Here is a 17,259-nt window from a genome sequence, read left to right on the forward strand (position 1 = left end):
CTGTGCTGATGCTTGAAGGACCACTCGATCCTCCTCAGCTTCTTCAGTAAACCCTGGGCTGGGGAGGGTAGCCTTTAGGTCCAGGTGAATCCAAGTTCATGAGCAGCACTGGAGCCATGGAGGCCACAGCAGGTGGTCTCTGTGTCTGGTGACTCCCCCCACCTTCACACTCTGACTTTTGCAGCCCCCTCCTTCCTTCATACCTCTCCGTGGCCAGGGAGGGGGGTGAGGGGGGGACACATGGCCAGTGTAGTAAGTAACCAACTGCCTCCTAGTGGGCCCAGAAATGCTAAACCATGACATTAGCCCTGCGCGTGAGAGAAATGGGGGTATCCGCACATGGGGCTTTTGCCTGCTCCCCCTCTACCCAGATGAACATGTCTAGAGACCAAAGGAGAAGGCACGAGCTGCAGGTTCTGGAGACCAGGTAGCCACGGCGACCCCGTGTCTGCTGCTGCCTCACGGCACCTCCTCCTCCTTTCTGTCCCAGGTTCGACATCCTGGATCAGGAGATGAAGACTCTGCTGGTTCAGATCGATGGTGTGAACCTCGCGGCCAACAGCCTGGTGGAGAGTGGCCACCCACGCAGTGGGGAAGTGAAACAGTGCCAGGACCACCTGAACACCAGGTGGGATTGGGCAGGCCTTGGGGGGTGGGGCATTTCCAGCAGCACCTGGAGCATCCCTGAGTGGCCCAGAAGTCAGGCCCCCTGCTATGCATGTCTGGCTCTTGTAACCTGCCGGGTGGGTTTAAATAGGCTCCTCTCTCTCAGCCTCCTCCCCAGCTCTGGTGATGCTGTGACAGGCAGGAGGGGGAAACGTGCAAGCAGGAAGAGAGATGTGTTCACAGCGCAGCTAGTGCTGTGTCTGGGGTGGGGAAGGAAGGGGGGCATTTTGAGAGTGCCTCTGGAGAGCATCAGGCCACGTGGCACGCATGCTCCGTGGTCCTGGACTCCCCCGGGCAGGCAGAATTGCTTTCTGAGAGCTCGTAAAGTACTGTCCACAAAAGAGTGCTTCTGCCTGGGCCCAAAGGCAGCCCCTGTAATGAGGCAGGCTTAATGAAGCGGGAATTAGCAGGAAGCTTTGGGCACACCACAGGGCTGGGACAAAACAGAGGCCCACAGGAGCCCGTTAGAGGGGGGCTTGTGGGGCACGTGGAATTGCCCATTAGGTCCTCCAGGATCTTGGAGGACAGGGCCTATGTTCCCTGCTCCCTGTCACCCGCAATGCCACGTGTCCCCCACGCCTATCACCAGGCCCCTCCTCACTCCCGCAGGAGCCTTGCTCTGCCGGAGGCTCTCGGGGAGGTGGGATTAAGGAAGATTCAAGAAGAGGTCAGGATGGTGGACACTGTTGGGGCCTAAGGCGTGACCGACATGCTTTGGAGCCATTCATATGTCAGCACCCAAACAGGACAGTGTCTGTCCTTCAGGGGATCCCTCTGTCACAATTCTCTTCTTTTGGTGTGTGTGTGTATGTGTCCGTGTGTCTCTCTGTGTGTTTGTTTGTATGTGTGTGTGTCCGTGTGTCTCTCTGTGTGTTTGTATGTGTGTGTGGGTCCGTGTGTCTCTCTGTGTGTTTGTATGTGTGTGTATGTATGTTTGTGTGTGTGTGTGTGTGTGTGTGTTTCTGTAGGGGAGAAGATTGTAAAACAGAGAGACAGATGATTATGTTATTACAACTCCATCTGAAGTGAGGAAACTAGAGCGGGTTCAAATCAGAACCCCTTCCATAGTCAGGAGCCCCTTGTCAGCAGAGTTTAATGGACTGTGGTCAGAACAGGGGGCTCTTTGCAGGCCCCTCAGGCCATGCACCATCTCAAGTAAAATACATACTTGCCATCCTCCCAAAACCAAACCCACCGCCATCAAGTTCATTCCGACCCACAGAGGCCCTGTGTGGATTTCTGAGACTGTAAATCTTTATAGGAGCAAGCAGCCTCATCTTTGTTTCACAAGGCAGCTGATCGATTTGAACGGCTGACCTTGTGGTTAGCAGCCCAAGACCCACCGTGCCACCAGGGCTCAGCCTGAGGCATGAAACGCTCGGCAGAGGGTCCATAGAATCCGAGCACATAAAGCACGAGGTCCAAACAGCCGGGCCTCAGGGACACTCCCCAGGGCTGTGGGGCCCATCCCCTGGTTGGCTGGCCCTTCTTGATTCAAAAGTTTGACCTCAGGGAATGGCAATCTGTCTCCTGGAAATGTCTGCCTTCTAGTTCGGACTCCGCCCTTTACTCACTCGGATTCCTCTTGCATGTACCCGCTCCTCAAATATATTTTAAAACATTTTATTGTGCTCTAGGTCATAGGTGCCCAAACATCCCTTTTTCAGAATCAAAATTACTCCACGCCCCCTGGCAGTGAAAAGCTTTTTCCATTACAGCTCATCATCCAGGATACAGTGTAGGTGTCGGCTTGTGCAGACTCCTGGATCATTCCAGAGACCCACGAAGGACACGATTGCCCACTTCCAGTCAATAATTCATACAGATGGTTCTTCAACATTGGTTGCAATCCGCCACCACCACCCCTGCCCCCATTTGCCCTTTAGGCCTCATAGATTGTTCTAAGGTCTCCAAATATTTTTCAAATCAGCTATCACATCTCTACCTCCACCCCCGGCCTGCCTCGTGCTCCTGCTGATCTCTCTTCCCGGGTGGTCTCTCCTGCAGCTACACAGTCCAGCCCCTCGCTGAGACCAGCCCCAGGTCATCTCCCTCCCAGTTTCCTGCATCAAAAACTGATTTTCCTTCCTCCTTGGTATTGGTTTAGCGTTTCACACTCTACCATGCGATTACTTTTGTGGTAAAAAGAACTTTCCTACTGAAACCGTAAGCAAAGGAAAGGCTGTCACCGTATACAGTGTCCACAGTGCTTGACACACCAAGCATGTTCTTGTCTGAGGGCCTCGTCTCCTCTGTCTAGAAGGGTCGGTTCCCAGACACCCCCTTGCTCCCCCCTCTTTCTTCAGATTTCAGCTCACCTGTCAGCTGATCAGAGTGGTCCTCATGGACCATGCCACTCCCTCCCAACAACCCCTCAACCTCCATCCCTTGCCCCTGTTGTATTTTTTCTTGGCATTTATCACCACTGGGAGGAGCCCTGGTGGGGTAGTGGGTTACTTGTTGGACTGCTAATCATGAGGTCAGCAGTTCGAAACCACCAGCTGCTCAGTAAGAGAAAGGGGAGACTTTCTACTCCCATAAAGAGTCACAGTCTCAGAAACCCACAGGGGCAGTTCTACCTGGCCCTATCTGGTCACTCTGAGTCCGTATGGACTCAATGGCGGTGAGTTTGTTTTGGATCTCACCACTTGATGTACTATGCTGCCTAGTTGCCTTTAAATGGATCCTGACACGGAACAACCCGTGTGGGTCACAGGAGAACTGAGCCCCATAGGGTGTCATGGCTCTGATCACCGGGCCTTTCTGCTCAGGTGCCCTGGGTGTGTTTCAGCAGTCATCGCCATGGCTAGTAGCCGGGCCCTTTGCCATTGGCACCACCCAAGGGCTCCTGATGCTACTATAGGCTCACTTGCTTGTCTCCACCCACTCAGTGAGGGCAAGGGCTGAGCTCTGTCCGGTGCTGGATTTCCGGGCCGAGAAGAGCACCGGAGTGAAGCATGGAGCTACCACACGATAAAGAAAGGCCTCGTGAATACATGAACTGCCAAACGGAAACAGCTTCTGCCAAGCCTGGCCCAGATGTGTCCTGCTAGCGCTTCCTAAATGAGTGACCGCCTTGCACGGCACACACTCTGGCCAATACTTTTTCCTAGAAATGTTGAGACCAAGGTCAAACCTGTAGTCTCCTTGTGGCCAGACAGATCCCGTCTCTGAGCACTCCCCACTTTAGACCCAGGGATTGAAGGGATGAGTGTGGCTTTAGGAGTCAGGCATAGATCCTAAGCCTGGCCCATCCCTGGCCACACCAGGAAACCTTGGGAAATTGCCTTGGGACCGTATGCCTGAGGCACAGGCAGACTCTTCTCATTGGCTTCCGAGCAGGGCCAGATCTCGAAGTTCAGGAGTGTTGTGCCAGCTGCCGTATGCTTTCATGCTAACTTGGAAAAGAGTTTCCGCTCCTTGGCCCCTGCATTTCTCAGCCTCGGAGCATGCTCCGTGTACCCGGTACAGAACTCCCTAGAGGCTGGGAACTCACGGTCTCAGAGGGGAGCCAGGTATCTTTCGCTTCTTCTCTTCTTCCCTAGTATTCCGGAACTCTCACGTAGCTCCCATTTTTCATTACACACTTATCTTCCAACTAAGTCTAGTTGCTCTGGTCGTACGTCACACCGTGGCATTGCCCACCGTGCACTCGGCCCAGCCTGTCGACCTCCAGCCCCTGTCTGCAGGGGATACAAAGTGGAACAAGGTCCTCAGGGTCCCCACTCAAGTCCCTCACTGCACTGGGGCCTGGAGATCTGCACCCTGAGGCACAACTCGGGCAGTCTCCACTGTTTCCCATACCGCTGTTAGTCCCCCCTACTGTTGGTGCTGTGCCCATCTTACTCAGCACTGTAGTTCTTTCATGAGCTCGGCTTGTTTTCTTTCTAAATCACACACGCCATCCAGGCAAGGTCTGGCGGTAACTGCCTCCTCCCGGAGTCTAGCATCGCATCCTGTGCCTGGTGGACATTTAAGAAAGATGTGTTCACTTAGTGAATGAGCATTCAGCCCACCCTGGGGTCCAGTACGGTATGACGATGCAGAACGAGTCCGGGGAAGCCCAAGGGAAGTGTCTGTGGCAGCCTGAGCTCAGGCTGATGGGCCTTTCCTACTAGCCAGTTGCTCTCGAGTCGATTTCATTCATGGAGACTCCGTGGGTTCCTGTGCACAGCTACCTTCCATGGCTCTGACCTCCTCGGGGGCCTCTGGCTGAAGCGTCTTGTATGCTGCAGAAAAAGCTTAGACACCCCCGCCCCCCACGAACATGCACTAAATCTCTGCATGTTTCCCGGGCTCAGAGCAACACTACTGCATTCGGTGATTAAGATTATGTTGTCTGCCTTTTCAAACATCTCACTGTGTTTTAGACAAGAGTTTGCTATGTATATGTATGGATTGTGATAAGAGTTGTATGAGCCCCTAATAAAATGTTTTTAAAAAAAAGAGTTTGCACAGCAAATTTGCTTCCCCTTCAACAATGCGTGCACGGATTGCTCAGTGGCATTGGTTACTAGTGTTTCAGCCCTCTCTTCATTTCCTCGCCGCTCCCATGCTTCCAGCGGCCCTGCTCCTCTTTGGCTTTTCATCGTTGCTGTGAGGCAGACGTTGCCCATTGGGTCTGGCCTAGTAGACTATGCTAAGGCATACACTCCTCAGCAGTCTGTTGTTTACTGTGTAGGCCCCTCTATTATATGGCTGTAAGGTGGCCTCCAGAAAGGGCTTCCGGCCCAGATTAAAGGGGTGTCTGAAGTTGATAAGACAGTCTCCATCAGGTTCTTCTTAGGGAGTTGAGCTTTGTTCTGTCCTTGTCTCCCATTCGATCCAGAGCTTCTATCGTGTCTGGGTTAGAACGGTTAGTAGTGGTAACTAGACTTCATCTGCCCGTAGTTCTTGTCGTTGCTGGCTAGAGGGGGCTGTCATTGCTGTGGACCAGTCTTTGAGCCTTGGTGTTCCATGATGGTCACCCATTGCTTTTAAGGCCCCAGACGCTGCTCACAAACGGGAGTGCACAACATTCCTTGTGAGCTATATGCTCTGGCTGCTGAACTAGATGTCTCCGGAGAGTACGGTCCTGAGATCTTTAGCAACTCAGTCTCGCAAGGGAAATATGTCTAAGAATTTCCCATAATTCTGACCCTGATATTTTCTATACATGTGTGCGTGTGCCCATATGTATGTGCATGTATGTATACTTATGTAACTGCTCGCAAATTTTTGGTCATCAATGTTGCAGGATTGTTTATGTCACAGAATTTACCGTAGCTGCCCTTTATTCCTGGAAATCTCTCGGAATCCTCATTTACCTCGCTCCCATTGTATTTGTTGACTCCCCCCCCCCCATTGTGAATTTACCATTCCATTCTCTAGAATTAGCACGGGTCTACGACCTAGTAAGTGGTTCTCCACCCCTTCCCAGGTAACCACCAAACAATGTTGCTTTCTGGGTGCCAACCTGTTCTTGGCTTTTTCTAAAAGTGCCCTTTTATAATCGACTTTTCTCAACTCACTTGGCCTAATGTCCTCCGTCATCATCTCCGGTACAAGATGTTTCCACGCTCATTGCTCTTCCTTACCATGGCGCTGGCGACCCATCGTGTGCGCAGGGGAAAGTCCCTCCTCATTCAATTGTCCCACAGTTCCCTGACCCATCCATCCTGGATGGCCACTCGGATATATTAGCCATTTCCACTCTTAACTCCACCTACGTCCTTTTTGTCGTCTTCTGCCTCCTCCTCAAGTGTTTTTTCCCAGGCCCTGGGGCCCTTGTCCTATGACTTGGGCCATTGGCCTGGTTCCCATCTGTCCTGAAGCAGTGCTAAGGCTTATAGTGGGAGATTTCTAGTTACTTCCCGTATTTTCAGAAAAATCTGGAGAAAATGTGCGTTTCTCATAATTCTCACCCTACACACAGGCTCACGACCTTTATGTTCCTTTATGTTCGGTTATCCGGACATCGTTGATGGCCTCCTGCTGATGTAATGTGCAGGTATATGCCTTTGTAACAGTGGATACATTCATTTCACTGCCCACAGTTGGTTGGGTAGATTCTTTTTGTTGTTGTTGTTGGGGGGTAGGGGTGGGGGTCCATAGGGCCTGTGGGGAAAGCTGGGAAGGAGTACCCTGTTGGCCCTGGGCCCTGCACTGATGGTGGGCTGTGTCCCTGCCCTGCAGGTGGCAGGCGTTCAAGACCATGGTGTTGGAGCGGCGGGAGGCAGTGGACTCAGCCCTTCGGGTGCACAACTACTGTGTGGACTGTGAGGAGACCAGCAAGTGGATCGTGGACAAGACAAATGTAGTCGAGTCTATAAAGGACCTGGGCCGGGACCTGGCGGGCGTCATCGCCATCCAGCGGAAGTTGTCGGGGCTGGAGCGTGATGTGGCTGCCATCCAGACCCGCGTGGGTGCCCTGGAGCGTGAGTCGCAGCAGCTGATGGAGTCGCACCCGGAGCTGAAGGAGGACATTGGCCGGAGGCAAGCCTACGTGGAGGAGCTGTGGCAGGGCCTGCAGCGAGCCCTGCAGGGCCAGGAGGCCTCCCTGGGAGAAGCCAGCCAGCTGCAGGCCTTCCTGCAGGATCTCGACAACTTCCAGGCTTGGCTGTCCTTGGCCCAGAAGGCCGTGGCCTCCGAGGACACGCCTGAGTCCCTCCCAGAGGCCGAGCAGCTCGTGCAGCAGCATGAGGCCATCAAGGACGAGATCGACGGGCACCAGGAGAGCTACCAGCAGGTCAGAGCCTCTGGGGAGAAGGTGACCCACGGCCAGACGGACCCGGAGTACCTGCTCCTGGGACAGCGGCTGGAGGGCCTTGAGGCCGGCTGGGATGCCCTGTGCCGGATGTGGGAAAGCCGTGGCCACTCCCTGGCTCAGTGCCTAGGCTTCCAGGAATTCCAGAAGGATGCCAAGCAGGCTGAAGCCATCCTCAGCAACCAGGTAGAGAAAGCGGCGTTCCGGTGGTAGGGGGCCCCGTGGGTGAGTCTCTCCGGGTGATGGACCGCACTAGAAGGGGAGTCTGCAGATGGCTCTTGGGCTCAGGAACCAACGGGTGCTTTTCGTGGGTGTTTGCTAGCCACAGGTTTATAGAGAAGATGCTCTCTGTTTTGTTTTTATCAAGTCTTCTGCTCCCTATGTCCAAAACGATGGTCCTGGTTTTAGGCCAGTTAGAGGCAAGAGAAGCGGTTGGATTCGTGGGCCCATAGGCTTCCATCTTCAGAGGGCGCCTCGGGGCCACCCTGCACACTGTCGTCCGGGGTCATACCTTGCGGGGCATCTTGCTCCCACAGGAATACACTCTGGCTCACCTGGAGCCCCCAGACTCCCTTCAAGCTGCAGAGGCTGGGATCCGGAAGTTTGAGGATTTCTTGGGCTCCATGGAGAACAACCGAGATAAAGTGTCCAGTCCTGTGAATTCCGGAAACAAGCTGGTAGCCGAGGGGAACCTCTACTCAGACAAGATCAAGGAGAAGGTGCAGCTGATCGAGGACAGGTACTCCCTGGTCCCAGAGCCGCCGGGGACAGAGCCCTGAGGCCAGCGGGAACCGAGCCCTGAGGACAGGTTGGGCTGGTGGGTGGTACTACCTGAGGATGCGAAGCTCTGGCTCCACACTGGTGTGACCCCGGCTTCCCTCGCAGGCACAGGAAGAATGAGGAGAAGGCGCAGGAGGCCTCCGTCCTTCTGAGAGACAACCTGGAGCTGCAGAACTTCCTTCAGAACTGCCAGGAGGTGAGGCTCCCGCAAGGTCACGGCCACCTTTCAGGAGCAGAGTGCCCGAGGGGTGGCAGAGGGAAGCTTCTAGGCTCTGGCATTTTGTGACTCTGTGTGTGTATATGGGGGGGGGCACTCTGGGCACTTCACGGCTTCTCTACAATCTTGGGCTCCACAGCTTTTTGTTCCCTCTCCCAAGGTTTCAATGGCCATCCTTTCATTTGCCAAGTCTAGGGCAGGCTCCTCCAGGAGGGGTCAGCGGGCTCTCTCTGTAAGGTCCACCTCTGATCTGGCCAAGGCCAGCCTCCTAGGTGGGGACTTGGGCCGACACACAGCGCCCTGCCCTTAGAAGGGACCCTGCTCTTAGCTTAAAGCTCTGCTGGCAGCCTTCTGAAATAACATATGCATTTTGTATTGAGCCCTGCAAATCCCATCGTGAGTCTCGGTTAAATGCAGATTCCTGGGCCCTCTTTGCACTCAGATGAATTAGAACCTTAAAGGACAGGAGACATGAGCACTGTAAACAAGACCCCTGCTTGGAGGAGAACTGCTGGCTTAGACCATGCTTGCTGTGTCCAGGGCCGGCGAGGTCGAGAAGGCTTGCCACCTGCGTTCCCAGCCCCTCCGCTGGTAGTACTTCCTCTTCCGACCCCTTTCCTCTCAGCCCAAATGACTCTGTCTCCATCCACGTCTGCCCTCGGCACAAACCAGGTGTGGTGGAGTACCAGGACATCTTGGAAGCATTGGCCACTCCTCACAGGCCTTTCCCTCCCTGTTACTTAACGCTCTGCCCTCGACTTCTCCTTCGGATGACGTTCTCACTGTGTTTGTTAATAACCTCTCATCCTCCTGCCAAAGAATGCATCTATTTATCCACCCAGAAAACGTTCCTTAAGTTCCTGCAATATGCCAGGCCCTGTCCCATGCCTGAGAATCCGGAGAGAAGTCTACAATATTCCCTGGTCTCACACCACACACCCACACACACCCACACACACCCACCCACCCACCCACACACACACACACATTCTCTCTCTCTCTCTCTCTCTCTCTCTCTCTCTCTCTCTCTCTCTCTCTCTCTCTCTCTGTCTCAAGTGGGGGGAAGACAAACCAATGGGTCACACCACCTGTGGTGGGAGTTAAGGAACCCGAGTCTGGGCTCACTCACTCTCTTGTGCTCAGTCTTCCTCCCCTCAGCTCACTAAGTCGAGAGGCCTTCTCCTTCAGCCACGAGAGGTGGACAGCAGGTCTTGCCCTGAGTCCCTAGTCAAGGAGGATCCCTTATGAGCAATTGGACCCCCTTCTGCTCCACAGCTCACTCTCTGGATCAATGACAAGCTGCTGGCCTCTCAGGACGTGTCCTACGATGAAGCCCGGAACCTTCACAACAAATGGCTAAAGCACCAGGCCTTTGTGGCTGAGTTGGCTTCCCACCAAGGGTGGCTAGAGAACGTGGATGCAGTAAGTAAAGCTCGTGGGGGTGGGCTCTTTGCTCCAGCATGCCCGCCTGACGTGGGCTTCTCCCGTCCTGAAGCCCACCGGAGATAGAGAACACCTCCTGATGGAGCTAGTCTGGCTCAGCCAGCTCACACTTGGCGAGACAGGGCAGGACGTCTGTCTGAGGATAGTCCAGGACACGGAGGACAACTTAGCTAGAGCATCGGGCTGCCAAGACGACATTTATCTCTCAGTTTCCTTCCTCACCAGGCCCTTGTCATTGTCCTATAGAAACTCTCAGCATCTAGATGGACAGAACCACCAGAGAATGGTCCAAAGTACCCCTCACAGGCTTAGGAGCTTAGGACGCCCTGCCCTCTTAAGTACCCTTTCCCAGTGTCTGGAGTTCGCCTCGGCTATCCTGCACCTGGGCTTCTCTGCCCATGCTTGTTGGGGGAAAGCAGGCTGTGTGGTTAAAGGTGCAGGTTCTTGAGCCAGACTGTCTGGCCCCTGCTCTCTCGGTGCCTCCGTTTCTTACAGAGGGTGGTAACAATAGTCCCTACCTGCCAGAGTTGTGTGCATTAGATATTTTTAAAATGTATAAAGCACTTAAGATAGTACTTGGCAATTATCAGGTACCCAATAAGTCGTGCCTATTGGGATTCACCTATTCATAGCACTCCTCATATCCCACTTGATGTACCCCGAAAAGAAGCACTTTCAAAGGTGAAAAACCAGAGCTTGGCCCACAGCCTGTAGGCAGTCGAGCAAGATATCAGAGCCGGCGGTCTCTTCTCTGGCCGGACCTGGGGGTCCTTTGTCAGTACCTGTGACAGTGGTCTGCCAGCTTCTTCCATGGCAGACTCCCCAAGTTACTTGCCCCAAGCATAGCTTTCCCTGCTCCCCCTCCCACTGCACATAACTCCATCAGGTGGGTGAGGGGGCATGGGGACTTTCGTGGAGCTTTGCCTGAGTTCTCCGTGAACTTGGGGTCTTTCAGTCAAGCCTTGCCAAAATTCTAGCAGATTCTTCCTGCCTCACTGACTTCCCCTTGCAAACACCTGCTGCAGAACTGGCCCGGGCCACCCTGGCACTCAGAGGGTGAGCGCTCCTCCTTGTCTGCACAGGAAGGAAAGCAGTTGATGGAAGAGAAGCCCCAGTTTTCCACCACCGTGTCCCAGAGGCTGGAAGCCTTGCACCAGCTCTGGGATGAGCTGCAGGCCACCACCCAGGAGAAAGGTCGCCAGCTCTCTGCCGCACGGAGCTCCGACCTGCGTGCGCAGACTCACGCCGACCTTAACAAGTGGATCAGCGCCATGGAGGACCAACTGCGGTCGGATGACCCGGGCAAGGACCTGACCAGCGTCAACCGGATGTTGGCGAAACTGAAGGCATGTGAGCGGGGTGCAGCCTCCCAGGGGTAGAGCTAGAAGGGGTCTTGAGGAGGAAATCCACAACCTGACAGACAGGAAGTCCTCCTTCTCTTCTTCTTATGAACTTGCTTTGAATTTCATGCAAAAATAACAGTTTGCTCCTAACCCACCCCCAGCCCCTGTACAATGGGTCGGACAGGAGTCCTAAGTAGGAGACCCTTGGCTGCAAGAGCCATGCAGGGCAGGCACCGGACGAGGGGTGATGATGACCGTGGGCATCGAGGGACCTTGCCAGAGGAAGCTGAGCTCAAGCTGGCCCTTAGAGGGTGGTTGGACCCAGGAAGTGTCCCCAGAGAGGGTCTGGGTCAGCCCAGGTGCCACTGCTGGTGCTGACACCGTCCCTCCTATGTCCCAGAGAGTGGAGGACCAAGTGAATGTGCGGAAGGAGGAGCTGGGGGAGCTGTTTGCCCAGGTGCCCTCGCTGGGAGCGGAGGCAGGGGACACAGACGTGAGCATTGAGAAGCGGTTCCTAGACCTCCTGGAGCCCCTGGGAAAGAGGAAGAAGCAGCTGGAAGCATCTAAAGCGAAGCTGCAGATCAGCCGGGACTTGGAGGACGAGACGGTGCGTGAGCGGCTGCCTCCCTCGGCCCCCACGGCTGAGCGGGCAGCTGCGGTTGGGGATGGCCAGCGGCTACCTAGAGCGATGATGGCAGATGACGTCTGGTCATCTCACTCCCTTCCTGCTGCGTTGTTGTGACGTTGAGCCTCCACATAAGAGTAAAGCCTGTGCTTTTTCAGACAGTTAATCACTGTGCAGCACTGATGGTGACAAGCTTGGCTTGAAGGCCAGGCAGGCGTGGGTTTGAGACGCAGCCCATTACCTTGTGTGTGACCAGGACTGAGTTCATTGAAGCCACGGGCAAAATACCCAAACAGCCCCATCTGTGACGTGGGGGCAAAGCCCTGATGGGCTGTGGGGAGAACCCAGGGGGCCACCTAGGGAAGGAGTGGCCACCAGCCATCACCCTGCCTTCTCATCTCTGCAGCTCTGGGTGGAGGAGCGGCTGCCTCTGGCCCAGTCGGCCGACTATGGCATCAATCTGCAAACGGTGCAGCTGTTCATGAAGAAGAACCAGGTGAGTCCCTTCCTGCCCCTCTGCTGGCCCTGACTTGTGGGAGGCCAGTGCCACCAGATGTCTCCCCAGAGGCCTGCTCCTATGGGTCACCTTGGGTCCCCACACTGGCTGTGGGACCTCACAGCTGGACCGGCAGGCTTTGGCGAAAGCAGAGAGGATGCTCAGAGGGCCGTGGAGGAGGGAGGGGGCCTGTCAGATGCTGCAGAGCCAGGTTTGGGCAAGGCGGGGAGGCCCACCTGAGCTTAACGTGCTGTCACAGTCTGAGGTCACTGGTTTCTCTCCCTCAACATGGCCCTGCCACTCTTGTCGGACTGAGTTTGGCCCGCCGGGCACCCCATTTCTCTGGCCATGTGAGGCTCTCTGAGGAAGCCATTAAAGCTTGGACTCGGACGCCTGGAGCAGACGTTCTCTGCCGCTCAGCAATCTCAGGCCTGTCTGGGAACTCCAAGGCCTTGCTCCAAATCCAGGAAATGAATACATGCGAGCACTTCTTCCTGTGACGTGGTAGCAGGGAGACCCCCATGCTCAAAACAGGCTAACTGCGAGGGGTTGCCGAGCCTCCGTGCCCAGCCAGGGGTTGCCGGGGTCCGCTCTCTGGAGCTGAACCCCTCCTCTTTCCTGGTCTGCTCTCTGGGACCGGAAATGGAGACAGCCTCAGCCATGAGCAAGGAGATTTGGGGGGTTGGGCCCCGGAGGAGAGCAGTGTGCTCTAGTACCAGTTGGTTGTGCAGCTCCTGGGAACAGAAGGTCACAGCAGACAGCCCTCCCCTCCCTCCCTGACACCTGCTCACAAAGCTCTGAGCCCAGAAAAGGGCCTGACTTTGTTCAAAGGGACTTAAAGTCTCCTCAGACCCTTTGCTTTCCGTTGGCATGATCGAGATCAATGGCACAACGTATCAGACTTGTGCTAGACGCTGATAGAAGTGGGGGTTCTGTTAATGCCACAACCTTCAGGTAAAGGAAGAAGCCACATAGAAGATCGTATCCTTGCAGCCTCAGTTTCCCCTGAGGTAAATGAGTCACACAGATCTTTCCAGCACTAGACTTTTGACTCTGTCTAGCTTCATACATGTTATTGCCAAAGGGCCGGCAACTTCTCTGACTGCCGGTGGCTCTTTCACAGGAATAGGGCAAGACAGCTATGGAGGGGAGTCCCCTAGCCAACAGGGAAAGGCAGTCTCAGGAGAATGAGGCTACCCTACTCAAGACTTAAAGCCCACTCCACAGCGTAAGTCAGCTGACAACATTTGCACACATAAAACTCCCTCTTGCCTGCATTCTGGAAGTGTCGTGTGCATCACACCCAGCAGAGGACTAGCTAAAACACGATGGACTGCATGCCTTCGGACATCTACTGAACCATGGTGGTGCCTAACTTGTGTTTCTAATAAGAGCCACGGTAGTGATGCTGCTGATGCTGAATGGGGACCACACTTAGAAATTCCTGCTCCAATGGATCTCTGGGAATTGGAGGCACCATAGCCATGGCTAGCAATGCCGGCTGCACTTTAGAATCACCTGGGAACTTTCAGGCACGCTAATGCACAAGTCCCACCTCTGATCAGTGAATGTAGGATTTGGGGGTGGAGCCTTGGCTGGCTGTGTGTGTGTGTGTGTGTGTGTGTGTGTGTGTGTGTGTGTGTGTGTTTGCTTGAAAGATTCACAAATTATTCAATGTGTAACCAGGGCTAAGGACCTGTTTCCTGCTTGATCTGGCCCCTGCCTACCACTGAATCTCATGTTCAATCACTTTCCCCTCCTTCACGGGATTCCAGTGGTCCTTGTCCTCAAGCTACTTTCTACACCAGGGCCTTTGCTCTTGCTCTCCCCTCCTGCCAGAGACACTCATCCTCCAGATCTTTGTGTGGCTGCCTCCCTCCATCACTCAAGTTCAGGTGTCACACACACACACACACACACCAAGACACTGGACTCTCTAGGTAAAGTAGCTAAGCTGCACCTGGTTAAGCATTCTCCACCATCCCATCGTGTTTTCCTGATAGCACTTCTTCGCTGCATTCCTGAATCTGCTGGTCATCATCCGTTTCCTCGGCAGGAGTGTGCATACACTTCCTAAGGGAAGGGCTTTTGTTTGGTTTGTTTCCATATTGTTCCCAGTGTCCAGAACAGGGTCTGGCACATAGAAAGGAACTTGATTTGAAAAAAAAATTTTTTTTGAATGGGCCTTGACTTCAAAGTAAGCACATGTCACAAGAGGCTTGAAGATCCGGCCTTAGAAAAGAGAGCAAGAAGCACAGGTTTATGGCTCGCTGCAGAAGTCCCAAGATCTCAGGGAAGATGCAAGGCAGATAGAGGTGATGGCATGGGCGGAGGCCACAGGAAAACGTCAAAATCAAGGTGCAGAGCAGAAAGTGTGTAAATTGTATCCCAGCAGATTGGGTGAGTTGTGGAGATCCCTGGTGGTGTAGTGGTAATGCACTGGGCTGCTAGCTGCAAGGTCAGCAGTTCGAACCCACCAGCAGCTCCGAGGGAGAAAAACAGAGCTTTCTACTCCTGTAAAGAGTTACAGTCTTAGAAATTCACAGGGGACAGGTCTGTCCTGTCATACAGGATTGCTATGAGACAGGATGCAACTCGATGGCTGGTCTTTATATATATATATATATATATATATATATATATATATATATATATATATATATATATATATATATATATATATATATACATATATATGTAACATATTGGGCTGCTAACCTCAGTGAGGTCAGCAATTTGAAACCACCAGCCATGTGAGAAAGTTTGGGCTGTCTACTCCCATAAAGATGTGCTAGTTGGGTAGACTAGAGAAACAAATCCATGGACACTCGTGTGTATAAGAGAGTTTTATATAAAGGGTAATTGTACATTAAGAACACAGCCCCACCCAGTCCAAGCCCAAGCCCATAAATCCTATGTTAGACCATATGTCCAATACCAATCTACAAAGGCCTCTTCAGACTCACAAAACACATGCAATGACGCTGAATGCAGGACGGTCACAGGCCAGTAGTAGAAAGTCTTTGAATCCAGTGGTGTTGTAAGCATCTCAGTGCTGGTAGAAACCTCCACGTGGCTTCTCCAGTTCCCAGGGCACGGAGTCTATCAGCGGAGTGCCATGTGTCTTGTCAGTAGGGCATCACAGGGAATGAGTTGTCAGTAGAAAGTCTCAAGATAGTAAGCAGAGAGAAAGGTGTCTCCTGCCTCCAGGGAGGAAAAACAATTCCCAGAATTCTCAGGAGAAGACCATGCCCACACAGAGACCTCATTGGCTGGCTCCAGATTGACAGGCTAGCCTCCACCCCTTCACCCATAATCCTCTCAAATTGATACCAGATTATGTAACTACCACAGATGTACAGCCTTGGAAACCCCTAGGGCCAGTGTGAGTCTGAATCAATCCAACAATGGGTTTAGGTGTTTTGGACAAGTGCTAGTAGAGGGCTTGTGGCACGGTGGTTTACATGTGGGACTGCTAACTGCATAGTTAGCTGTTCGAACCCACTCTCCACTCTGAAGGAGAAAGATGAAGCTTTCTAATTCCAGAAACCCAATGGGGCAGTTCTACTCTGTCCTAGGGCTGCTATGTGTCAAGTTGACTAGCAGGCAGTGGGTTGGGTTTGGGGTCTAAGTGCTGACCAGTAGCCCCGCCAGCACAGCGGACTGAGCATGGGATGGCTAACCTCAAGGTTGGTGATTCGAACCCATCAGGAGAAAGCTGAGGCTCTGTGCTCCTGCAAAGATTTAGTCACAGAAACTCCCTGTGTAGGGTCAATGTGAGTCTGAGCCGATGGCAGGGTAAGTGACAAGCGCTAGGTGTACTGCCCTGGTCCTGTCCAACAGCCGGGTCTGACACCCACCAGGAAGCTATAGGAATGAGGATGTGGGGGGCGGGAGTAACCCAGGGCCTCTGGAGCTGGAAGAGAGCAGCACGTGTGGCAGGGTCTCCCAAAGAGGGGACCCCCCCTCACATGGGAGGGAATTGTCATTGGAGGACCACAGGTGCACAGAGGAAATGGTGCGAGGTGTAAGAAATAGAAATGGAGAAAACTCACCAGGACTCTGAGCACGGGCCGTTGTCCGTTGTGCCTTCAGATGGAGCAAGCGCTGTTAAATGAGCTTCTCTCCCCCAGCCTTGTTTTCCTTTCCCCTCGTGTGTACACTAGTCATGGAGGAGGAGGAGGCGGACGGGCTCTGGAAGCGGGTGGAGTTGTGTCCAGGTGCCGCACCCCCACAAGGCACGCACAGCTTTACATCCACAAGGAGCTTAGCAGTTGTATGCACTTGTCATGTCCGTGTAAGGCCAGGTGAGGGTCACAGCAGACGAGGCCTGCGAAGTGCTTCACCTGGCGCCTGGCCTTCTCTGGCCTTGCTTCTGTGATGGGAGGGGCTGGGAGGCTCATTCCAGTGGGGTCGGTGCGTGCGTGGGAAGACCTTGTCCCTGAGCGCTCCCCACCCGCCCTTCTGGCTGCAGACACTGCACAATGAGATCCTGGGCCACGCCCCGCGCATCGAGACCGTGCTGCAGCGAGGGCGCCAGCTGGTGGAGGCCACCGAGATGGACTGGGGGGACACTGAGGAGCGCCTGGGGCACCTGCAGAGTTCGTGGGACACGCTGCGGGAGGCGGCGGCCGGGCGGCTGCAGCGCCTGCGGGATGCCAACGAGGCCCAGCAGTACTACCTGGACGCAGGCGAGGTCGAGGCCTGGATCAGCGAGCAGGAGCTCTATGTCATCTCCGACGAGACGCCCAAGGTCTGCGCAGGGAGCCATCCGCAGGAGTGGGCTTGAGCACTGGGGAGGGGTGCGAAGGGGAACTCCCCAAGTCTCCCAGCTCCCCCTTGGTACAGCCTCCCAGAGAGCACCCCACCCCCACCCCATGCATGTACTGCGTTCAGGTGCTCCATAGACCAGCTCAGAGGAGCTCTAACCCAAGGGCCCACCCC

General features: G+C 54.2%; 1 protein-coding gene across 1 annotated transcript in view; it reads left to right on the plus strand.

Annotated features, from left to right (window-relative positions):
- Nucleotides 1-17,259, plus strand: part of SPTB (spectrin beta, erythrocytic) — an 82,578-nt gene that overhangs the window by 42,505 nt on the left and 22,814 nt on the right. Inside the window, exons 14-22 of the mRNA XM_075531705.1 lie at nucleotides 491-628; nucleotides 6,841-7,597; nucleotides 7,948-8,150; nucleotides 8,297-8,387; nucleotides 9,684-9,830; nucleotides 10,934-11,197; nucleotides 11,595-11,801; nucleotides 12,226-12,315; nucleotides 16,790-17,068. Of these exons, the coding sequence (XP_075387820.1) occupies nucleotides 491-628; nucleotides 6,841-7,597; nucleotides 7,948-8,150; nucleotides 8,297-8,387; nucleotides 9,684-9,830; nucleotides 10,934-11,197; nucleotides 11,595-11,801; nucleotides 12,226-12,315; nucleotides 16,790-17,068 (2,176 nt within the window). The remainder of the gene's footprint in view (nucleotides 1-490; nucleotides 629-6,840; nucleotides 7,598-7,947; nucleotides 8,151-8,296; nucleotides 8,388-9,683; nucleotides 9,831-10,933; nucleotides 11,198-11,594; nucleotides 11,802-12,225; nucleotides 12,316-16,789; nucleotides 17,069-17,259) is intronic.

The sequence above is a fragment of the Tenrec ecaudatus genome, chromosome 14 (assembly GCF_050624435.1).
Source record: "Tenrec ecaudatus isolate mTenEca1 chromosome 14, mTenEca1.hap1, whole genome shotgun sequence".
In the NCBI taxonomy this organism is placed as follows: Eukaryota; Metazoa; Chordata; class Mammalia; order Afrosoricida; family Tenrecidae; genus Tenrec; species Tenrec ecaudatus.